The following is a 25786-nucleotide window of genomic DNA, read 5'->3' on the forward strand; positions in this document are numbered from 1 at the left end:
ATTGGTTGAAATGTTTCTCAGCCCCCAGTAAAGAAAATGTCTTAACAACATATTCTACAGTGTAGAAAGAGAAAGTAAACTCTAAGTGTTTATTAAGTCACCAGTGTGGGCAGGGGTACATAGTATAATGGTTATGTTATAGGGGAGTCGGGGGGAGGGAAAGCCAATGCTTGCTTCCCCCCTTCCCAAAGTCACGCCTTATCTCAATAATGAATTGAAAAGAGAGCATGCTTATTCAGGTAAATTAAACTTTTATTAAAAACAGAACATGTTAGGGCATGAAAGAGAGAGAGAGAGAGAGGAGTAAAGAGAGAGATTAAGATTGACTTGACTTGACTTGACTTACATGGTGGTTACAGTCCTGGCCAAAGAGAGAGCACAAATGCTCTTTAAACTCAGTGCTTTAAACTCAAAACCCCGCCCGAACCTCCCAAGCCACACCTGCAACCACTCTCATCTCTGGGTGCCACCTCCTCCCCCAGCTCTCCAGCCACACCTGTAACTAACTACTCCACACCTGTAACCACTCCTTTCTCCCTCAATAATTAGACATTTTGCACACACGTTACAGTGTGCAGGGTTGCAGGTTCAAGCCCCTGGTCCCCACCTGCAGGGGGAAAGCTTTGCAAGTGGTGAAACAGGGCTGTGTGGTTAACCAGGTGTGCCATCACCTGGCAGGGTGTGTGTGTGTGTGTGTGTGTGTGTGTGTGTGTGTGTGTGTGTGTATTGAACCTAGGACTTTAGAGCCTCAAGCCTGAGAGTGTCTTTGTCTAATTGTTGAGGGAGAAAGGAGTGGTTACAGGTGTGGAGTAGTTAGTTACAGGTGTGGCTGGAGAGCTGGGAGGAGGTGGCACCCAGAGATGAGAGTGCAAGGACCAGCATAAGGATCCCAGTTAGCGCCCCCCCCCCCACCTGCAAGGGAGTCGCTTTACAAGTGGTCCTTGCACTTTGCGCCACATGCACTTAACCCGCTGCACTGCCCCCCGACTCCCCACCATCCTCATTTCTTAGACCAGGTATATAATGAGGCTGGATAAGGGAGGAAGATTTGGACTTTTAACTACTTTTGCATCTTATTAACCTCTAGAAAAGATCATTCAGTCTTTTGGGATGTGGATTAGGGATCACTTACCAGGTTTAATCAATCATTTACTTGATTAACCATTCCTTAAGATTTTCCCATTTGTTTACTCTGATTCTTTGCTGAATAGGTAACTTGAAAGGGTACTGAACTGACCTCCCATGCAGTTTAAAATTGGGAAGCAGGGACTCTGGTCAGTGAACACTGGTGTTCCTGTCACTGCCCAGATACACTTCTGACTGACACATCAGTCGTATATGATTGCTTTGAGCACACTGACTAAAGCTGAGGTGTGAATGTTTTCTCAGCTGTACTTAAGAACTCTACTGTTCTTAAGATCACCATCTATACTTCCACATCTAATGGGCATTTTCAAAATGTCTGTTAGAACTATCTGCTCTCAGCTTCATTTGATCCTGTTGATATCCCTCTCTTCAGATTCTCATCTCTTGGCCTCACTGATGCCACACTCTTAGCTTTTATTCTTTAATTTTTTTAAGATTTTATTTATTAATGAGAAAGATAAGAGGAGAGAAAAAGAACCAGACATCACCTGTTATATGTGCTGCTGAGGATTGAGCTCAAGACTGCGTGCTTGAAAATCCAATGCTTTATCCACTGCACCACCTCCCGGACCACATGTGCCTTTTATTCTTACCTTAGGAATCCCAATTTTCTTTACCAGTTCCTGTCCACTAAATACCTTTGAAATGCTGGGCCTTTTTAGGACTTAATTAGTTCTAGGCTCTAGTTTAATGATGGTGCAGGGGACTGAACCTGGGATTTAGGCGCCTCAGGCATGAGAGTCTCTTTGCATAACCATTATGCTGTCTATCCCACTTTAGACTGACTTTACTCTCTCTTAAAAAAAAAAAAACAACAGAGCATTGATCAGTTCTGGTTTTGGGGGGTCTATGGGATTGAACCTGGGACTTTGGAGCCTCAGCCAAGAGAGTCTGTTTGTATACTACCCCTGCCCAGCTTTTCTCTCTTTTACAAATAGCCACTCTTGCTGTACCTCAGTAACAGACTAAGAGAAGATTATATGTCTTTTATAAAAGAGATCTAGAAGTCATGTTCATGTTTTAACAAACATGTAAGAGGGAGGAGTTGAGGGAAATCACTATTAGAATATTTATTAGAGGGGGTCGGGTGGTAGCACAGCAGGCTAAATGCAGGTAGCCCAAGGACCATTGTAAAGATCCCAGTTCGAGCCTCCCCCACCCCCGCACGCCACCTGTAGGGAGTTGCTTCACAGGCAGTGAAGCAGGTCTGCAGGTGTCTATCTTTATCTCCCCCTCTCTGTCTCCCCTCTCTTCATTTCTCTCTGTCCTATCCACCAACAATAACAAGGACAATAATAACCACAAGGACAAAACAACAAGGGCAACAAAAGAAAAAAAAGCCTCCAGGAGCAGTGGATTCTTGGTACAGGCACCGAGCCCCAACAACAACCCTGGCGGCAAAAAAAAGTATTTATTAGAATATTTGAGAAATTTCAGTCTTCTTGTCTTTATAGGAAAGGAAAACAATTTTATTTGTTTTTGCGGTAACCCTGGTTTACAAGAAGTATAATTTCACACATCTTCAAAATATACTACCACACACCTACCCCAAAGTACCACATTCTCTCTCCACTAAGGTCCATCAGATCACCTCAGTCTTGTGGCCCACTCCTCTCTACCCAATTCAACTATTCCCTAGATTATTTCCAAATGTTGACTATTACAAATAACACTACAGGAACATAACCTTTCTACACTTTTGGTGGGAATATAAATTGCTTCACCCCCTATGGAAAACATTTGGAGATTCCAGAAAACATTAAAATAGTTCTAAGGGCTGCAGAGATAGCATAATGGTTATATCAAAAAAACTCTTAAGCCTGAGGCATGAGATTCCAGCATTTAATGAGGTCCCAGATTCAATCTCCAGCACCACCACAGACTAGAGCTGAGCAGTGTTCTAGTGTCTCTCTCTATATGTATATCTCTCTTCAAACAAAGTAAATAAAACTGTATGATGCAGCAATTCTTCATGTGGGCATCTATTTAATTTTTTTAATATTTGTGTTTTTCTTACCTGAGCTCTGCTCAGCTCTGGTTTATGGTAGTGTGGGGAATGAATCAGACCTCAGAGCCTCAGGCTCTAGAGTTGTTTGCATAACCATTGTGCTGTCTTCTCCCACCTTTAGGCATCTATCAAAAGAATACACAAAACTCCAAAAATACAAAAAAGACTCCACCTATTTTTATCTGAAGAGATCTATGCACACCCTTTGAATTCCTGTTGTGAAACTGATAGTCTTATTGAAAGGCAAGGGGAAAGTTCCCTTTTATGTGACTTTTAGCTTTTCTCTTGCTGCTTTTAGGATTCTTTGGTGGAGGTGGGGAGGCTTCTTACCCAGGGCTTCATTGCTCTGGACTGACTTTTTTTCAGATAGAAGTAGAGAGGTGGGGCAGGGAAGACATCAAGAGAGACCAAGACTAGAGCACAACTTTGGGACACGCAGTGCTGTGAATCTCAGGTATGAAAGTCCACCACTCTGTTAACTGGCTCAGCCTTCAATTCTTCAAATAATTCTGTTCCTTTTCCCCTTTCACTGGCACCTCTGATTGTTCCTCTTGATGTTGTCCTATAACTCTCATATTACCCCCACCCCCAGCCCCCACTATGGCTTTATCTACCCTATCCTCACTCACTGCTTAGATCTTTCTTTGATTTCTTTCTACTTGTAGACTTCTCTACTGTATTTTTTTAAAGTATTTTATTTACTTTAATAATAGAGATTTTAAAAAATACAGATGTGGAGAGAGGAGGACCAGAGCACTTCTCAGCTCTGGGGATTGAACCTGGGGCCTCAGAGCCTCAGAGCCTCAGAGCCTCAGGCTTGAAAGTCTTTTTTTTTTTTTTTTTAACAGAGTATTGCTCAGCTCTGGTTTATGGTGGTGCAGGGGATTGAACCTGGGACTTTGGAGCCTTAGGCATGGGAGATGTTTGCATAACCATTATATTATCTACCCCTGCCCTGCCATAACCATTATACTGTCTCTCCAACCCTATTGCCTTTTTTTTTTTTTTTTTTAAGATAAGCTACTGTGTTCTTTATTTCTCTGATTTACATTAGGAAACTTTTCTTTTCCTTCCTTCCTTCCTTTTTTTTTTTATAACTTTGTTGAATTTCTTTCATTGAATTCATTTCAGTGTACATCCTTAGAATCTTAGTTCTGAAGTCTAGGAATTTTATGGAGTTCTGTTGAATTTGGAGTTTTCTCTAGGCTATTGTCTTTAATTTTCCCCTTTTGTTGCCCTTTTTGTTTATTGTTATTATTAGTATCATTGTTATGTCTTTTATTTTTTTCTTTTTAATTTTATTTATTTATTTTTGAGATAGATGCAGAGACAGAAAGACACAGAGGCAAATACCAGAGCACTGCACAGCTCTGGCTTATTGTGGTGTGGGGGACTGAACCTGGGACTTCCGGAGTCTCAGGCATGAGAGTCTCTTTGTATAACTATTATGCTATCTACTCTTACCCATTGTCTTTATTTTTTTTAATTAACAAACTTTTTTTATACCAGAGCACTGTTTAGCTCTGGCTAATGGTGGTGGTGGGATTGGATTTTGGGTTTTGGAGCCTCAGGCATGAGTCTCTTTGCATAACCATTATGCAATCTACCCCCACCTCTAGGCTATTATCTTGATCTATCAGTGCAAGCAATTTCTTCTCATTATGTTTGGTGCTGCAAAAGAAACCTGGGCTAGGAGTCTGTTTTAATGTACATTGGCAGCAGCCGTAGGTTTGAGGTCACAAGTGCCCTGAAGATAGCACTGAGGTTGAGCCAATTTGAGTAGAAGCCAGGGTTTTGTGGTTTCAAGTGGTCAGCAGTCGCTAGGCTGCCTTGGACAGGAGTTTAAGTCTGAAAGGTGGCTCAGGCCTGATAGTGCTCCAGGACTGGCAAGTGGGGGGAGTCTGATAGACTGGGCCAGCAAAGGAGCAGGGCAGCTGCGTGCCTATATTCTGAGAGAACTACTAGGGCTTGCTGGCTGTAAGGCTGCCCAGTTACGGCTGGCTAGGGTAGGGCCAAGTGTGTTTGTCAGCCAGGAGTTAGTTGGTAAATGCTTCTGAGTCCCCAGTAAATCTGTTGCTAGCTCCTGGTGGACTTTCCTCTGAGAATCTGCCTGTGGAGACTGAATTCCAGTATGGTGCATACTAGAAACTGCTCTCAGCAAGGTAGCTGAGGTTGTCAGAAGGTGGCTACTGTGACTCCCACTTGGCTTATACAGCCCGAAGTTCCCAGAGCTGTGTAGGGTCCTAATGAGATGGGGTTATAAGGATTCCCTAAAAACTGACCCCTTGCTTCCCAGATTAAAGTTCCTTATCGTAAATATCCCTTCCTGATTGTGATTTGTTGCTGCACTGTGGGGCTTCTTTCTTGGGGAAGGGCTTCTCTTTTGTGTCCTCACCACCTGGGTGCTGTCCTTTTGTCCCTTCCAATGGAAGCTTGTTGGGCTGGGTTTCAGGCCTGTTTTTATGCAGATCGTGCCATGTATTAGTGTAAATTGCTGTTCTTGGGGAGGAGGTACATCATGTTGACTCCACCTATTTTGTCAGGAAATGGTTTCTATTTTGTAGCAGTAATTGGACTACCAGCTCGCTTTCAAAGGTATGGTCACGGCACTGCACATTTAGCTCTATGATGTTTTTTTTTTTTCAATATGAAAAACAGATTTAAGTTTGGGGATTGAAGGTCTTTAATCACCACAATTTTGCTTCTCAGTATTATAATTTCATGATCTGCTATAACGTGGTAATGGTAATTACAGTGATGGGGGTGGTAGAGGAAACAACAGTTTTAATGTTTGATTTTCCTAACTTAAAAATAATTTTTAATTACAGCATTAATTCAAAAATAACTAGCTACCACTCAGGGAAACTTGGTTTTGTTATTAGTCATGGCTAGAGACTGGGTATTGTCAAATTATTCCATGGAGCCTTTACGGTATATATTATCTTGGCTTTCTAGATATGAACAATACGCAGACTCAGCAGGGAAGCAGTTCAATTAAGATCCTTTAGTTGGGAGAGATAATATTTTTGTCTCAATCAGCATCTTTTACTATGAATTTTGGATTTTAGCATGGTGCGTTACTAAAAAAAATTGCAAGCTAACTTGCCTTTTAGTTTTAGATGTTGAAGATTCCATGTAAAATAATGTTTTTTCAGTGTTATAAGCAACTTGGTAGTCAATATTTTAGCCTTAAAGGTACTTTGAAAAAGCTGAGTTTCCTGGAACTCCTCCCCATTCTTTTTCTCTGAGCTTAAGCTATCCTTTATGGCATTAGTACTTTTTATAGTACCTACCATTCACTGATATAATAGTTCGTGAATACTTACTATCTCTGCTTTGAGATTATATGTTCTTGGAACAAATTCTTGCTGTCTATTGTTACCTTGTTTATTTGTTGAGTGAATTGTGGGGTAAATAACTTTTTTTTTTTCCAGAGCACTGCTCAGCTCTGGCTTATGGTGGTGCTGGGGATTGAACCTGGGACCTCAGAACCTCAGGCATCAGAGTCTCTGTGCGCTACCATCCGACTCCCGCTACTTGTTTTCTATCCTTAACTGCCAAACTTCTTAAAAGAGCTATCTTGCTGGGTTTTACCTTTAAATTTACTGACACCAACTTTTTTCCCCCTTGGCTTTGTAAGTCAACAATAGACTCATTTGATCTTTTCCTTTGAGATTTTCTAAGTTCCTAAGATTCTCTCAGTTTTCTTACTTTGTTCTTTGTGATCTTTCATTCTTTATTCTCCCAATAGTAGTGTTCCTTATTTTCTTTACTACTGGTCCTGTTTTCTCGGTCATGCCCCAGACTTTACCTGGGTGATCCTGTTTTTCCATCCCTTTGCTTTGACCAGTTTTTGTATCGGGACTTGTAAATCAAATACTACTGGTCATAAGTGAGTGAAAAAGGGCTTAAGAGTAAGGAATTTTGAACTGGGGAGAATGGTCAGCATTGGAGTACAGAACTCAGTAATGTCAGAGCTGAGTAGTGCTGTGATCTCTTCCTCTAAAAAAGTGAGGAATTACAGGGCTCTAGTGGATTATAGAATCTGAGCCCTATCCCAAGGTCCAACAGACTGCTGCTTTTTTTTAAATTTAATTTTGCCTCCAGGGTTATCATTGGGCCCCAGTCAAATCCAGGGCTCCTGGCAGCCATCTTTTCCATTTTTATTGGGTAGGACAGAGTTGCCACCAGTGTTGTTGCTGGGGCTGGGTGCCTGCACCACAAATCCACTGTTCCTGGACGCTATTTTTTTTCTTTTTTGTTGCCCTTTTTTTTTTTTAATTGTTGTTATTGTTATTGATGTCCTTTTGTTGGATAAGACAGAGAGAAATGGAGAAGACTGGGGAATAGAAAGACATCTGCAGCCTGCTTCAAGGCTTGTGAAGCCTGCAGGTGGGGAGCCAGGGGCTTGAACCGGTATGAACCAAGGATTTTGGAGCCTCAGGCATGAGTTCTTTGCATAACCATTATGCTTTCTACCTTTGCCTTCTTTTCTTCCATTCCTCCCCTCCACCTCCCATTCCCCTGCTTAGCTCTGGTTTATGGTGGTGTGTGGGACTGAATCTAGGAGCTTTGGAACCTCAGGCATGAGAGACTGTTTGCATAACCATTGTGTTATCTACTCCCACCCATACTTCTCATACACTTTGTGGAATGAATTGCCTCCCCTTACTCACTTCTTCCTCTGGGTTCTCTATTACCCATGGTGCCGTGCAGATGCTTTCAAGCAGCTCATCTTTGCACCATTTCTAGAGGTGGGTGCTACCACTTGATGCATGTTACTATCTCTTCACCCTCTGTGCCCCACCACTCTTAGGCCTACTCATATACCCTGTTGAGTAACTGAGTAGACTTTTTATTTTATTTTTACCAGAGCACTGTTCAGCTGTGGCTTATGGTGGTGCAAGGCACTGAACCTGGGATTTTGGAGCCTCAGACATGAGAGTCTCTTTGCATAACCATTATGCTATCTACCTCTACCCTGAGTAGACCATTTTTCAGGTTCTGTTTATTCATCCACCTTCTGACCATCACTACAATGAACCTTTATTCCTTCATCCTCATAGTTGTGTCCTGCCAAAATATCAAGCTCCCTCCCTTCCTTCCCTCTCTCCCTCCCTCCCTCCCCTCCCTCCCTCCCTTCCCTCCCTCCCTCCCTCCCCTCCCCTCCCTCCCTTCCCTCCCTCTCTCCCTCCCCTCCCTCCCTCCCTTCCCTCCCTCTCTCCCTCCCCTCCCTCCCCTCCCCTCCCTCCCTCCCTTCCCTCCCTCCCCTCCCCTCCCTCCCTCCCTTCCCTCCCTCCCCTCCCCTCCCTCCCTCCCTTCCCTCCCTCCCTTCCTTCCTTCCTTCCATCCTTCCTTCCATCCTTCCATCCTTCCATCGCCACCAGGGCTATTGCAGGGGCTTGGTGCTGGCACTACAGATTTACCACACCTGGAGGGCATTTTTTTCCATCTCTTTATTTGACTGGACAGAGAGACAATGAGAGGGAGGGGGGGGCGATAGAGAGGGAGAGAGAAAGATAGGCACAACTGCAGACCTGCATCACTGCATGAAGTATTCTTGCAGCTGTAGAGCGTGGCCTAGAACCTGGATCCTTGAGTATGATGAAATGTGCGCTGTCCCACTCCCCACCCCCGTAGCCTTTCCTAAATCAAAGTGTCTGTATTTTGAAAGGCATATCAGTTGGTCTTCATGTCACTTTGCTTAATCCCCCTACTTAAAAGAAACTTTGCTTTGCTTTTAGGAATTCCTAAATGCTTATTATTTTTACAAACGGCTTCCTGATGCATCTCTATCTGCTATGAACACTATTTTTCACATATGAAAATGACTTAGATTTTTAAAAAAAATTTTTTTTTTTTTACTAGAGCACTGTTTAGCTCTGGCTTATAGTATGGGGTATTGAACCTGGGTCTTCAGAGCCTCAGGTCTGAGAGTCTGTTTGCATAACCATTATGCTATCTACCACTGCCCACAATTTTTTTTTAAGACTAGTATTTTATGAAAGCTCAATATTCATTCAGTTACTGTGTCTTTTTTCCATCAACAATAAAATTTGTCATTGGGGGAGTGATGAAATATGCATATTTTCTTAATGTGTGTCTGACAGATTTTGACTTATTAAATATTTTAAGTCAGATTTTTTTGGGGTTTTTTTGCAGGTATTTATAACAGCAATGATGTAGCAGTATCATTTCCAAGTGTAGTATCTGGCTCAGGATCTAGTACTCCTGTATCCAGCTCTCATTTACCTCAGCAGTCTTCTGGGCATTTGCAACAAGTGGGAGCCCTCTCCCCATCAGCTGCATCATCTGCAACCCCTGCTGTTGCTACGACTCAGGTAAGTTACTGTAGTGCTAAGGAGGAACATGTGGTAGTTTGGCTTGTCACTTCTGAATGTGAGTTTGACTAGCAGAAAGGGAAACGAAGTGGCACTTCCTGCAGGTATTTATAAAGTACCTCAAGTAACATTGGTTTGTTCTCGAAAATACCAGACATCTCTACATGATACTAGTGAAAAAGAATTAGCTGATTATTTCCAATTTCTGAGTTTCTAATTTTGTTTGAATTTAAAATAATTGGAGAGTTTTATTCTTTAATAAGTAGAACTTATAAAGCTCGAGTCAGTTTGGACTTCTGTAGTTAAAAATGCATTTTATAGTTATAAAAATTGCAAATACTATGGGGTACTTGCTGTCTAGATTAAAAAATTAAGAAACTGGTGGAGACCATAAGATGAATGGCGACTATAAGTGAATGATCCACTGAAGTACTATGTTTTTCTCATGAGAGATAATGGATGTTTCTGTGTAACATGAATAGCAAATTTGTTGGTTTTGCATTTATTTAGTCATTTTTTTAATTTGTTTTGACTCACATTGCCGCCACAGTTATCTCTGGGGCTCGGTTCTTAGTCCTTGTACAACAGATCCACTGCTCACTCCACTCCCACTTCTGAAGCCTCCCCAATGCACATGGGGACTTGGGGCTTAGGCTTGAGTCCTTGTGCATGGTAACTGTGCTCGACCCAGTGTGCCGTCACCTGGCCCTCCTTTTCATCTGCTTTGAATCTTGTCTAACTTGCTAGACATATATTACATAGGAATTTTTTTTCAGAGTTTTTTTCTTTTTTTTGGTTTTGTTTTGTTCATAATTTTATTTACTATTGGATAGAATCAGAGACATTGAGAGGGGAGGAGGAGATAAAGTGGGAGAAAGATACCTGCAGTGCTGCTTTACCACTTGTGAAGCTTCCCCCTACAGGTGGGGACCAGGGGCTTGAACCCTGGTCTTTGTGCACTGTAATGTGTGCACTTAACCAGGTGCGCCACTGCCTGGCCCTTTACATAGGAATTCTTTAATGGCAAGAGTCAAGTCAGAAAACTCATACTCTTGAGTTCCTTCCATTTTTCTCCTTTCTTTTTTAATTGCTATCATGGTTATTGCCGGAGCTTGGTGCCTGCACTACAAATTCACTGCTCCTGGCGACCATTCCCTCTAACCCACTCTACCCCTCTTAAAGTTGATAGGACAGAGAGAAATGAAGTGGGGGTCAGATAAGAGTGAGAGAAAGAGAGGAACTGGCATGCCTGGTTTACCTCTTGTGAAATTTCCCGCCTGCAGATGGAGAACCGCCTCCTGCAGATGGGGATCTGGGGCTTGAATTTCTATCCTTATGCATAGAGCATGTGCACTCAACCAGATATGCCACCGACCGGCCCCTGAATTATTTTAGTAGTACAGTAAATTATAAAACTACCTCCTTTCCCCCAAAGGTAATAAATTAAAAATTCCTCTAAAGTATATGTTTGTATATTTTAAAATTTATTTTGAGTTCTGTATAATTTGATTTTCATTTTACTTAGAATTCTAGTAGTGTAGCTTTTCAGGAGAATGGTAAGTGGGGGCCAGGTGGTGGTGCACCAGGTTGAGCACACATGTTACACTGCATGAGGACCCAGGTTCGAGCCCCTGGTCCCCACCTGGAGGGGGAAAGCTTCATAAGTGGTAAAAGCAGCACTGCAGGTGTCTCTGTCTCTCACCCTCTGTATCATCCCCTCCCCTCTCAATTTCTGGCTGTCTCTATCCAGTAAATAAAGATAATAATAAAAAAAATTAGAAAAAAAAGAAAACGGTCAGTGGCAAAGGTCTAGTGGCAACTACATAACTAGCTTTAAGTTTCTATAAATTTGGGTTTTATGCATGTGTTCCTGATTTCCATTATATAGGCCTATAGCATATGCATACACATGTACATTTTCCCCAAGCTGTACGTCAGAGCACAACATTAGGGTTATTTTAAAGTATGCAATGATGTAGTGCAGTCATCACTATAATAACCAGCTCAGATACTAGAATAAACAATCGGCAGTACAACACAGCAAATTAGTGGTACTATCTTTGAACATGAGAGTTCAATTGAGTAAAGTGGATTTGACTATTTCTGGTGAGTTTTTCTCCAGCTCTCTTCACTAGCCTTATTGTTGCAGCTTTAATATGAGTTTGGGGCTAATGGGTGTGGAAGAATAGAGAGAATGACTCATCTAGTTTTATCTCTTTTATTTAAGTGTAACCCTATGTTGTTGATAGCATTATAGTTTTGGGCAAAGTCTCTAAATGAACATTTTTGCTGAGATTTTCTCTTATTTATGGACGTTTGTTGTAATTATTCCAATTAATTCCAGGATGAAATAAAGCAAAACTCATTTCTTATTCATTTTGTTTGTGGTTTGTGGGGGGAGGCTCTGGCATTAGGGAGGTAGATGGTGGGGGTGGGAGTGGTGTTGAGAAATTCATAGCTAGAGGGAAGATTCCACTCCAAATGACTCAACTAAGAACAAAGAAATCGTAGTTGCAAGGAATTCAGGATTCTAGTCCAATTAAAATCTTGTCTGTTTATCCTCTTTCCATGTTTCACTGAGATGATGTCTTATAAATATGACCATCTAGTTAGATTCAGTTGCTGAGACAACTGCATGTGTGTTTCTGTCTAGCAGCAAATGCTCTCTGCCTTAAAGCTGAAGCTGATCTCTCCTGGCTTATCTGCTGCCTCTGTAGCAACTATCAGTCTCCAGGCAACTGAGGCACGGTGACCTCTCAGTTGAACTGAGTGCTGAACTGCTTCAATTTAGCAGCCTGAGACAATATTATTGGTATTGAGTGTGCATTTCCTAGGCCATGTGCAAAGAAGAACACACAAAATACTGAGAGAACAAATTGAATTTTGGATAGAACTCTTTAAAGTTAAGATACACCTGATAATTGAATTTTCTTTTCAAAATGACAGATTTTTTTTTTAACTTTCTTTAGGTCCTATTTGTTTTCTAACCATGCAATTCATTGTTTAGTTAATCACATCTCAGCTTTTTACTTAGGGTGTATATATGTGTGTGTGTGTGTGTGTGTGTGTGCACTCCCCCTTTATTGGTTGATTTAAAATAAGCAAGCAGTGCTATGAGTGGGTAAATTAAAATTATCAATACTTAACATGTAATTATAGAAGTCTTGTTGCATTAATTATGAAAACCATTACATACACCAGCAAGTAAATACCATCAATGCATATACAAATGAAAAAATAGAAATTTAAATTCGATGATTGTTTTGTCTCATTTCCTTCCTCCCAGAAAACTTAATGAAAGTAAATTTTACTGACTAGTTTGATGCCAGCAGGACAAAAATCCAGGGGTCATTCTTTATCTCTGACTTTGGTTTTAAGTAAGGTAGACAACCCTCTTGTTTGTCTTGTTTGCTGTCTCTAGAGAGGGGAATGGGAGGTAAGACTAAGTAGAGCTCATAGAAATTAAAAAGTGAAAATGGCTTGATTTGTGCTATTAGCAGGAGAAAAAGGAGACCAAATGTGATGTTTAGTGGCTTTTATTTGGGGGGGGAGAAAGAAAGAAAGAAAAAAGACTTTGAAAATGTTTGATAACCCAATCTGACATATTTAGTTTTAGATTAATTGCATATTAGTAGCCAAGGAGATGTCTTAACAAGCAGCACACGGTTTGTATGTGTGGGGCTCAGGGCTCATTCGGTTCAGTATCAATAATGCAGTTACAATTATGTCTTAACATTATTAGTATTGGGAAATAGAATTATTTCTGATAGGATTTTTTTTAATGATGTGCTCTGTCGCATCATAGGCAGAAATATAAATTAGTTTGTGTATATTATTTTCTTCTTACTTTTCAGATTCCACTATTTCTCAGATCTGCACTCATTCTATTCTATCTGGTAGAATTCAAGTTTTTTGTTTTGTTTTTAAAGGATGACTAGTAGAATTTAAGACAGTATAATGAAGGACCTGGAGGTAGATCACCCAAGAGAGTACACACATTGCCATGCTTGAGCCACCCAGGTTCCAGTCCCCAGGTCCCACCTGCAGACAGAAGGAAACCTTCACAGGCAATGGAGCAATAATAACAATGATAACAAGGTCAACAAAAAGGGAAAAAATCCAGGAGCAGTGGATTCGTAGTGCAGGCACTGAGCCCCAGCAATAACTCTGGAGGAAAAAAAAAAAAAGGAAAAGGAAGGAAGGAAGGGAGCTAAAAAATGATAGATGGTGAAATAAATGGTTTTAGGAATGATGGAGTCATCATGCGGGCACCAGTCATGATCCTGGTGGCCAAAAACAAACGAAAAAACAGTATAATGAGATATAATTACATCCTAATCTATCCTGCATTCTGGATTTCATTTTAGATAATGATTTTAATAGATACAATTTGGATAAACATGGCTCCTTTATTACTCCATGTTACTGTTCTAAAAAATGGTTCTTAGGCGGCCCAGCGGTCGCACACCCACTTGTGTACACACACTATTTGCAAGGACCCAGCTTTAACCCCCACTCCCCACCTATGGGGGGGGACTTAACCTATGGTGCAGCACGTCTGCAGGTGTCTTTCTCTCATTCTTTGTCTCCCCCATCCCTCTATATTTCTATCTGTGCTATCAAATAAATAAATAAATTTTTAAAAAGATGAGGTAGGGAGGATGGCTGCCAGGAGCTGTGGATTCTTAGTGCCGGTGCCAACCCCAGCAGTAACCTTGGTGGCAATTAAAATGGGTTGTTTAAAAGTAACTTAAGGGAGACGGGCGGTAGTGCAGTGGGCTAAGTGCACGTGGCACAAAGTGCAAGTACCTGTGTAAGAATCCCAGCTTGAGCCCCCGGCTCCCCACCTGCAGGAGAGTCTTCATAGGCGGTGAAGCAGGTCTGCAGGTGTCTGTCTTTTCCCCTCTCTCCATTTCTCTCTTTCCTAACAACAATAATAACTACAACAACAGTAAAACAATAAGGGCAACAAAAGGGAATAAATAAATATTTAAAAAAGAAAGTAACTTAAATGAGGGTCCAGGTGGTGGCACATCTGGTTAAGTGTACATATTACCATGTGCAAGGGACCCAGGTTCAAGCCCCACTCCCCACCTGCAGGGGGAAAGCTTTACAAGCGGTGAAGCACTGCTGTAGGCATCTCTCTCCCTTTCTGTCTCTTCCACCCTCCTCCTTTCTACCCCCTTCCCTCTAAATTTCATGCTGTCTTATCAAATTAGTGTTTTTTAAAAATAATTTAAATGGAGAAATTTCCCAGGTTTATTTATGTGATAATGGATGTTTATGTTAGTAAATGCAGATGTTGATGTGTTTTGCAGTTTAAATTTAATGATATGGCTGGTAAGATGTGACACAGCAGATAGAGGACAGTACTTGGTGAGGTCCTGGGTTTGTCTCCCAGCACCTCATGCTGGAATGGTGCTGCTGTCTGTTTCGTCTCATAGTCTGTTACATACATAAAACTTTAGTGTGGGGGTAGATAGCATAATGGTTATGCAAAGAGACTAATGCCTGAGGCTCCAAAGTCCCAGGTTCACTCCCGCACACCACCTTGATTAAGCCAGAGCTGAGCTGTGCTCTGGTAAAACAAACAAACAAAAAACCAAAAAAAATAAATAAAGCTTTAACGATATCTTAATGACTAATGTCTTGCAGATTTGTTGAGACCTGTACTGTAGTCATTGATGGTATTTATTTTCAAGCATCATCTTGCTTAGTATGTCTTTGTAATTTTTTAATTCCTCATGATTCTTTGTATAACATTTTCACTCTGTGATAATGATTGTTTTTCAGGCAGGACCACATGGCTTCAGGGGATCTTTGACTTGAGTGGTCAGGATGAAATGTTTTAAATAATTTCACAATGGCATTTGGAACAAAATAAGTTTTTACAAATGCCTTGTAACCTCACTTACTAATGGAGGTGGAAAGGCTAGTAAGGAATGGTGCAAGGCCACATTATTGGTAAATGGTGCAGAACTAAGTGGATTCAAGACGGTCTGGCTCCTAAGCCTGTTCTCTGTCTTACTAACCAGTACATAAAGTGAGTTTCCCAACTATGTGTTGTTTCTGTGTCAATAAGTACCTCTTTGAAAAGCATTGCTAGGAATTTTTCTTTTTCTATTATTATCTTTATTTATTGGATAGAGACAGCCAGAAATCGAGAGGGTAGGGGAGATAGAGCGGGAGAGAGAGAGATACCTGCAGCCCTGCTTCACTGCTTGCAAAGCTTTCCCTCTGCAGGTGGGGACTGGGGGCTCGAACCCGGGTCCTTGAGCACTGTAACATGTGCGCTTAACCAGGTGTGCCACCACCCGGTCCCCCTTTTTAAAAAATTTTTTATTATGGGAATTTTTCTTTGTGTGACACTATGCAAAACAGAAATTGAATAATTAGAAATTCTGGGTTCTAGTTTTGCTACTCACTAGTGTAACCTTGAGCAGGTCTTGAAATTTGTGGGTATAAGTTGTTTCTCATGTGAAAACTATAATACATTTAATAATTGTCCTGCCTCTATACAATTACATTGTCAAATTCAAATGAGAGTATGTACTTTGCAGACCATAAAGAACTTCAGAATGGTTGTTATACTGTTGTTACCATTATTATTATCTTTTTAATTTTTTATTTATAAAAAGGAAACATTGACAAAACCATAGGATAAGAAGGGTACAGCTTCTCACAATTCCCACCACCAGACCTCCATATACCATCCCCTCCACTAGTAGCTTTCCTGTTCTTTAACCTTCTGGGAGTATGGACCCAAGATCATTGTTGGATGGAGAAGGTTGAAGGTCTGGCTTCTGTAACTGCTTCCCCGCTGAACATGGGCATTGGTTGATCCATACTCTCAGCCTGTCTCTCTCTTTCCCTAGTGGGAAGGGCTCGGGGGAAGCAGAGCTCCAAGGCACACTGGTGGGATTGTCTGTCCAGGGAAGTCTGGTTGCATCCTGCTAGCATCTGGAACCTGGTGGTTGACAAGAGAGTTAATATACAAAGCCAAACAAATTGTTGAACAATCATGGACATAAAGGCTGGAATAGTGCAGATGAAGTGTTGGGGGGTCCTTCATTTTGTAGATAGCTAGTAGGCATCTTTTAGTTACATTTCAAAGGCCTGTAGTTATACTAGTGTTGTTGTGTTTTTTCCCTGAGCCTGAAATCCGATATGCAGGTAGATCCTATATATTGTCTGGGGAGATGATGTCATGGCTGGGAAAAGGACCAGAAAGCTGGATCAGGGAAGAGCTCCCTCATATGGGAAAGGGGTATAAATATTACTATAAACCCCATCGATTTGATGTGATCTGGGGCCCATAATTAGCTTAGGAGCCTGTGTGACCTCTACATCCCTATAGATCTGAGCTGTGGTCATGAGTAGGAACATTCCATGCTGCCCCAGTATCGACCCATCTTCCTCAGGTGTAGCATAGAGTGTGTTGTCCAGCCTCCCTTCGGAGGATGGAACATTCTCTACCATTGTTGATCCAGGTTGAGGGCAAGGTCTTTTTTTTTTTTTTTTAATTTTATATTTATTTATTTTCCCTTTTGTTGCCCTTGTTGCTTATTGTTGTTGTAGTTATTATTGTTGTTATTGATATTGTTGGATAGGGCAGAGAGAAATGGAGAGGAGGGGAAGAGAAAAACAGACACTTGCAGACCTGCTTTACCGCCTGTGAAGCGATTCCTCTGCAGATAGGGAGCCAGGGGCTCAAACCAGGATCCTATAGACTATTGTGTAGTTTTGCTTTCAGGTATATATTTTGCCCTAATTTATGGATACATGTGAACATATGCTCTATCTTACGGGACCTGGCCTATGTCTAGGTTTTGGGACTTTGTTAGGAAGTGAACCTCCTGGAATGGAATTAGAGAATCCTATGAAAGGAAAGGTCTCACCTGAGTGATGAGGGTGAAGGAAGGGTTGGCAATCCATGCCTGATGTCTCTGTACAGTCTGAGGTGAAGCATGCGGAGATGATACTTGTTGCATTGATTAGGTTGGAATGTTGTTACCATTATTATAGGACATTATTGATTTTAAATTTTACAGCAACAGGCCATTTACCAGAGAGAATATCTGTACGGAAACATTTTTTTTTTGTTAAAACTTGTAATTCCTGGTTAACATGTTTTATACTTGAATTTTAACTATATTAGATTCAGCTGTTGACTAAGGCCATTCATTTCTTGTTTTTAAATTATTTCAGTTAGCCCTTTTTCCTCCTCAAAAGATAGGTGATACATTGATGAGATATTAACCAATTAGGAAGCTTGCTCAGTATTGGTTCGTTATTATGTACAGTCCTTTTTTCCAATCATGAGCGCTCAGTGATGGTTTAACTACAATTTAATCCCTCCCACTACTTTATATAGAAATTCAATTGTGGAGCATTTCAGCATTAGTCTAAATAGTGGTTTTGAATATGTTAAGCTCTAAACAATTAGGGAGCAGTTTGGGGCATTGAATGATGTGGAATGATGCAATTGAACCTGACAGCTTTAACAGTCAGCCTACTCATGGGACCTGAAGGTTGTTCACACTTGGTTTCATCTCTCATCACACGCTGAGTATTAAAGCTTTACTGGTAGAAGCTGACACAGAAATGGGGTCTGTTATGAGAGTGCTTCACAGTGCAAAGTTTGAATTGAGTTAGAGAATGGAGGCAACTTTTCATTGTTCTCCAATTTTTCCTGCAAAACTTTTTTGTCCAAATTATGTTTGCAAATACAAGAAATATGAAAAGTCATTTAAATACTTGAATCCTTATATTATAGTTTCAGTATTTCTGTTTTGTGGAATATGCAGATTGAAGTATTGCATAATGAGCCATTACATCTAATTTTTGTAAGGGAAATATGTTTTCACATATAGCCTGTGAATATCATTGGTAAATTATATTCTTTTTTAAAAAAATATTTATGTATTCTCTTTTGTTGCCCTTGTTGTTTTTTACTGTTGTAGTTATTATTGTTGTCTTTGTTGTTATCAATGTTGGATAGAACAGAGAGAAATGGAGAGAGGAGGGGAAGACAGAAAGGAGGAGAGAAAGATAGACACCTGCAGACCTGCTTCACCGCCTGTGAAGCAACTCCCCTGCAGGTGGGGAGCTGGGACTTGAACCGAGAGCCTTATGCGGCTCCTTGCGCTTTGCACCACATGTGCTTAACCAGCTGCGCTACTGCCCGACTCCCGGTAAATTATATATATTTTTTAAAATATATATTTATTTTATTTATTCCCTTTTGTTGCCCTTGTTGTTTTATTGTTGTAGGTATTATCGTTGTTGGATAGGACAGAGAAATGGAGAGAGGAGAGGGAGAGAAAGATAGACACCTGCAGACCTGCTTCACCGCTTGTGAAGCGACTCCCCTGCAGGTGGGGAGCCGGTTCGAACTGGGATCCTTATGCCCGTCCTAGTGCTTTGCACCACCTGCGCTTAACCCGCTGCGCTACAGCCCGACTCCCTAAATTATATTCTTTATTCTTTAATGGAGTTAATGGAAAAGATGGAAGCTATAGTGGTCTGGGAGGTGGCACAGTGGATAAAGCATTGAGGCCCTGAGTTCTATCCCTGGCAGCACATGTACCAGAGCGATGTCTGGTTCTTTCTCTCCTTCTGTCTGTCTCATGAATAAATTCTTAAAAAAGAAAGAAAGAAAGAAAGAAAGAAAAGATGGAAGCTATAAGGACTTCTGAAAATAGTTCTAAAATATGCTAAAATTGCAGTACCTACCATTCAAATCTTTTAAGTCCTTGACATATTGGCCAAATTCTCACAGTTTTTATGATATGTGTATTATACACAAAGAAACAGGCCAGTGAACCAAATACACAAAGTGTATTTTGATATAATTATATACTTTGATGTAATTTTCCAGTAATGGCTAGAAAGCTTGAAGAAGCAGAACTTATTTGAATCATTTGACTTTATGTTTATTGACAGGTTAATTGTGCATAATGCCTTTTATAACTTCTTTTTTGTATGGCTGCAGCATGAAGCTTCTTATTTACTTATACATAATAATATTACTATGACATATTCAGAAGTGAAATTTCTTTTTTTTTTTTTTAAGATTGTATTTATTCATGAGAAAGGAGAAGGGAAAGAACCAGATATCACTCTGGTACATGTGCTGCCAGGGATTGAACTTAGGACCTAATGCTTGAGAGTCTAATGTTTTATCCACTGCACCACTTCCTGCACCACCAGAGGTGAAATTTCTTTTTTTATTTTATTTTATTTATTTTTAAATATTTATTTATTTGTTCCCTTTTGTTGCCCTTGTTGTTTTATTGTTGTCGTCGTTGTTGGATAGGACAGAGAGAAATGGAGAGAGGAGGGGACGACAGGGGGAGAGAAAGATACCTGCAGACCTGCTTCACCTCTTGTGAAGCGACTCCCCTGCAGGTAGGTAGGGAGCCGGGCTCGAACCGGATCCTTACACAGGTCCTTGTGCTTTGTGCCTCCTGCGCTTAACCCGCTGAGCTACAACAGCCCGACTCCCAGAGGTGAAATTTCTAATGTGCAAGGACCCGCGTATGGATCCTGGTTCGAGCCACTGACTCCCCACCTGCAGGGGAGTCGCTTCACAAGCGGTGAAGCAGGTCTGCAGGTGTCTGTCTTTCTCTCCCCCTCTCTGGCTTCCCCTCCTCTCTCCATTTCTCTCTGCCCTATCCAACAATGACGACCACATCAGTAACAACAACATAATAACTACAACAATGAATCATCAAGGGCAACAAAAGGGAATAAATAAGTAAAATAAATAAGAAATTTCTAATGTAAATTTTTCAGATTTTTTTTTTATATATATATATAGGATAGATCAGAGCATTGCTCACGTCTTGCATGTGGTAGTGTCAGAAACTGAACCTAGGCTCACAGGCATTCTAAGTGCTGAGCAATAGGTGCTGCTATCATGTCCAAACTAAGTTTTCTCAGTATAAACAGTTCAGTTTCAGTATCTTATGGGTCCCCTTTATTCAGTCTCCCCTGGCACTAGGAAACCATATTCTTTTTTTTTTTTTTTAATATTCAAGATTTAAAAATTTATTTTGATCAGACAAATCTAGAGGGGTGGAGAGAGGAGAAACACCCATGGCACTGCTTCACCACTTGGGAAGCTTTCCTTTTGCAGGTGGGGACTAGAGGCTTGAACCTGAGCCCTAGTGCATGATAATGTGTGTGATCAACCAAGTACACCACACCACTCCCCTTTTAAAAAAATTTTTTATGGGGGCTGGGCGGTAGCGCAGCGGGTTAAGCACACATGGCACAAAGCGCAAGGACTGGCTTAAAGATTTGGGTTTGTGTTCCCAGTTCCCCACCTGCAGGGGTGTCGCTTCACAGGCGGTGAAGCAGGTCTGCAGGTATCTATGTTTCTCTCCCCTTCTCTTTCTTCCCCCCTCTCTTTGTCCTATCCACCAACAACGACAGCAATAACAATGATAAATAAGGTCAACAAAAGGGAAAAAATAGCTTTCTGGAGCAGTGGATTTGTAGTGCAGGTATAGCAATAACCCTGGAGGCAAATATATATATGAGACTGAAGCCCCAGTGAAGATAAAAACATAAATAAAATAAACTAAGAACACATTCTTTATTACCATGAATAACCAATTTCTGGGGGCTGGGGAAACAGCATAATGATTGTGCAAAAGACTTTCAGGGAAAAAAACATCTTACTGTCCTTCAATTTATGAAGTATCTATTTTATTTATTCATTCTTTAAAGAATTTAATATTCATTCAATCTTTTTATTTTATTTATTATTGGATAGAGGCAAAAGAGAAATTGAGTGGGGTGGGGTGGTAGGGAAAGAGACAGAGTGACAGCTCTGCCTCACCACTTATGAAGCTTTCCTCCTGCAGGTGGGGACAAGGGCTTGAACCTGGTCCTTGCTCACTGTAACGTGTGTGCTCGGCACTGCTTGGCCCTGGTCTTTTTTTTTTTTTTTTAATACCTTTTTAAAAAACTTTTTTATTGTCTTTATTTATTTATTGGATAGAGATAGCCTGGTGGTGAGAGAGAGGGAGAGACAGAGACCTGCAACGCTGCTTCACCACTTCTGAAGCTTTCTCCCTGCAGGTGGGGACCAGGGGCTTGAACTCAGGTACTTGAGCACTGTAACATGTGCACTCAGCCGGGTGCACCACTGCCCTGCCCCGGTCCTGATCTATTTTATTTTTCAACTATGACTACACAGTCTCTTGTATGACCTTGAAGTAAAAATATGACTCCACTTTTACTGAGGGCAAATTGACAGTTAAATAGAACTTTATAGTACAAACTGAATGTCTTTGTATGCCTCTTTTTTTTAAAACTATTTTTTAAAGTTTTTTATTATTTGTTCCCCTTTTGCCCTTGTTGTTTGTCTTTGTTGTTATTGCTATCATTGTTGTTGGATAGGGCAGAGAAATCGAGAGAGGAGGGGAAAGAAAGATAGACAACTGCAGACCTTCTTCACCACTTGTGAAGTGTTCTCCCTGCAGGTGGGGGGCCGGAGGCTCGAACCGGAGGATCGTTTCGCCAGCCCTTGAGCTTTGCGCCATGTGTGCTTAACCCACTGCACCACCACCCCGCTCCCTCTGTATACCTCTTTAATAAGACAGCAAGTGAAACCCAGAAATTTGCATAGTGAATTTAGATATTAAAGTTGGACTATGAGACAGGTACCCTTTGGAACACTAGAAAGCAAGAACAGATTCTTACTGATGGAGACCAGTTCTAAGAACATGAAATCTTATTTGTTTTATTTTTTTTTAATTTTTTATCTTTATTTTATTTACTGGATAGAGACAGCCAGAAATTGAGAGGGAAGGGGGTGATAGGGAGAGACAGAGAGACACCTGCAATACTGCTTCACTACTTGCAAAGCATTCCCTCTGCAGGTGGGGACTGGGGGATCGAACCTGGGTCCTTGTGCACTATAACACGTGCACTCAACCAGGTGTGCCACCACCCAGCCTGAAATCTTATTTTCATGCTTCTTAAGTTGGCAAAAGGCAAAATAAAATGTCACTTATGAATCTTTGCAGAAGTAGTTTATTCTCTCTCTCACCAGAGCACTGCTTAGCTCTGGCTTATGTTGGTACAGGGGATTGAACCTGTGACTTCAGAGCCTCAGGCATGAGAGTGTCTTTCAGTAACTACTGTACTACCTACCACCACCCAAAGTAGTTTATTCTCTGTAATGTTTTGCATATTGTATCTATGGTGTCACAGGGTGCTTATGTGCAGTTACCATGTTAGAAAGTCCCACATGTTTTGTTCTTCCCTTATCCAAGTTCATCGTATTAGAAGTGCTTCAATACTATAAAATTATTTCCCAAAAATTGGTTTTTAAATAAGCGTGTAATGATTTCATTTTATAAATGCTTCAATTTGACTTCATTCATGAAAAAGAATATGGAGTCTATTTGAATATTTGTAGTACTTATAAATCTGAAAACTATTTCAAGTTAGTAATGGCCTCTGTGAGCAAGTCTTTTGCTTATAAGAGATTTGCTTCTAAAATGCCACATTTTAAGGTTATAATATTCTTGGAAAGTGGGAGAGTGTATTCACATCAAAGAAGGCATTTTTATTACACTGGATTACGCAAGACTTTGGCCAGGCTCCTTTGCTTCATCTGTTCAAGGGTTCATTTTCCCTTGTTTGGCACAGGTCCCAGTAGAGGCCTTCAGAATTGTGGTTAGCAACATGAATGAATTACAAACTTTGGACCAGCTCTTCAGTCAGTAGAACTGGCATCCTGCCAAAGAGACAGTGCCTTATATGGGGTCAGGGCAAAGCTGTGATTCGTTGAGCCCTGCATTGTATAGAAAACATACTTGTGATGCTTGTTTGCTTCCTTTTAAAATAAAAACAAAACAAAACAGAAAAAGCAGCAGGCTTCCAAGTCTATCAGAAAAGGAAGTAACAAAATAGTGTGCAGGCTTTGCTAATGATAGAGTTAAGAAGTGGAAATATGGTTCTGCATAATTAAAATACTAAAAGTAGGAGCTGGACCTTTTGACCTCTTCAGGCAGTCTGTGATATGAGAAACTGAAGCATTTGTTAGACATCTGTTCACCTACCCTTATTTTGTAAATGGTTTAATAAGATTAGATAATTAATTATATGTTCACATGGTCACCATGCCAGTGGGTTTTGGTATTGATACTTTGGCTTTAAAATAGGAGTAGTTCGTTCATTTTGACTGCAAAAAATCTCCCTTTTAAAAAACTGGAGTGCTGTGACTTCAAAATTTGAAATATTTGAATAATAAGTTACTTAAAAGGTGAAATTCACTCTTCAGAACGTCAGAAATTTTTGCTTAAACTTTTAGGATGTGGAAAATAGGTCTGTTAGAAGAAAATATTTAAAGATATTTTCAAATGTAGATCATTCATTTGTGTGATTGTTCTTATCTAGGCAAATACCCTTCCTGGATCTTCTCTTAGCCAGGCACCATCTCACATATATGGAAATAGATTAAATTCAACTTCATCAATGGCCGCAGCTCTTATAGCTCAGTCTGAGAACAATCAAACAGGTAAGTTTTCTATATATACACAAGTTAAACCTGAAATTCTGTTCCTCTACCCCAATGTATCTTTTTCCCCATTAGGCTCATTTTTTGTGAAAAGTCTAGAGGCATGGTTAATATAGGATTCTGTCTTTAAAAAAAAAAAAAGCAATTGCAGCAAGTAAATAATATGCTGTGCTGCAAAACAGTGATGTGCTTTTTCTTTCCTTTCTTTTTTTTTTAACCCTCTGAAATGTAAATGTTTAAGCAGAGCCATCAGCGGGCAGGAATGCAACAATGTCTCCTGTGACTTTTGTGATTGATGTGTTCAGTTCTCAGTTCTGTGCAATGAAAGTAACATAACACTGGGCTTTTCTGTGAATAGCCTAAACCTTTATTTGCATAATTCATGAAATTGCATTACACAAACTTGGTTTTAAAAAAAAATCCTGTTAGAGAATTTCTACAGTGTTTAGTAATCCTGTGAATTTTTGCCAGTTGACATTTTGTAGCATTTGCCTCTTGTACTGTTTTAATGAGCCACTGGATTTGCTTTGTTTCATCCCACCCTTAAGGATTTGTTGACATGTCCAAGTAGTCATGCCTGTTTGGGGGAAGGGAATGGGTTTAACAGTTCACCAAGAATGGATCAGTCATGTCTTTACCCTTTAAGGGTCAGAGGTTACCTTACTCAAAATAGGGGAGGACAGCTTTGAAAGGGGCCAGATAGGGTGACTTTAAAAAGAACTAAGAGAAATACAAGTTACGTTTCAAGCAGAGATAGATAATTTTTACCTAAGGACTACTTTTAATAATTTCTTTTTCTTCTTAAGTCTAAAAATTTTGTGTTCCTAATTTGGCTAGTCATGTTATATAACTTTATTCTGCATAACCATTATGTTATCTGTCTACCCCCACCCTTTAACATTATTCTGTACTTGAGGATCCATATAATCTTTCTGATTTTAATATTGGTGTGTGATGTGTAAAACATGTATTTTATGACTTGTCTTGGGATGCAAAGTGTTAAAAAAAAAGCATAAGGATTTGCTGTGATAAGCATACAGATTAGCTGTCCACAGCTGTGATTCATTACTTTAACCGTAGAAATTAAAAGTGGCTGAGGGGAGGGTACTGCAAGTGCAAACCATGCTTCTGTGCTGTAAATTGAAAGGAATGAAAGAACAGAACATAATCCACGGCCTTCCACACTCAAAAAACTTGTAGGGACAACACCTTACAAGTCCACAGTTCAGCAATTCTAAACTAGGAACATACTAGGTCTTCTACCTTTCCTAGTTACTGAGAATTAGTGGTAAAGGTTTAAGTATGTTTCAAGGAAAATCAGGGCAAAGGCTTAAAACCTCTTATCCAGTAAGAGTCAGTTTATCAGCTCTGTACTATTTACACTGCAGATCAAGATCTTGGAGACAATAGCCGCAGCCTTGTTGGCAGAGGAAGCTCCCCACGAGGAAGCCTGTCACCAAGGTAAGTGTTATTCTGCACTGCAAAGTATAAGCAGGAGAAACATCCTGAGATTTGAAACTTCTTTATCTGATATCAGCAAAGTGTACATTTGTGAAGCTATAAAAGCACTCTGTAGATGAGAAAGCATATCTAGACATTTCTAGAAAAATGATTCTTTTGAATTTTTCATTTGGATTTGGATATTAACATAAACACATACATTTCTAAACTTTTTTTTTAGAGGTACATTTCTTAGATTCCCAGTCAATCTGAACTCTTTTGTTTTTATTTTTCACTTGCTGGTACTATTAA

General features: G+C 40.3%; 1 protein-coding gene across 8 annotated transcripts in view; it reads left to right on the forward strand.

Moving 5' to 3' along the window:
- MLLT10 (MLLT10 histone lysine methyltransferase DOT1L cofactor) overlaps window positions 1-25786 on the forward strand; it is a 192956-nt gene that overhangs the window by 148529 nt on the left and 18641 nt on the right. For all 8 annotated transcript variants that reach the window (XM_060192261.1, XM_060192262.1, XM_060192264.1 and 5 more), the window contains 3 exons: window positions 9317-9495; window positions 23914-24034; window positions 25423-25495. In XM_060192261.1, coding sequence (XP_060048244.1) covers window positions 9317-9495; window positions 23914-24034; window positions 25423-25495 — 373 coding nt within the window. The remainder of the gene's footprint in view (window positions 1-9316; window positions 9496-23913; window positions 24035-25422; window positions 25496-25786) is intronic.

The sequence above is a fragment of the Erinaceus europaeus genome, chromosome 6 (genome assembly GCF_950295315.1).
Source record: "Erinaceus europaeus chromosome 6, mEriEur2.1, whole genome shotgun sequence".
NCBI lineage: Eukaryota > Metazoa > Chordata > Mammalia > Eulipotyphla > Erinaceidae > Erinaceus > Erinaceus europaeus.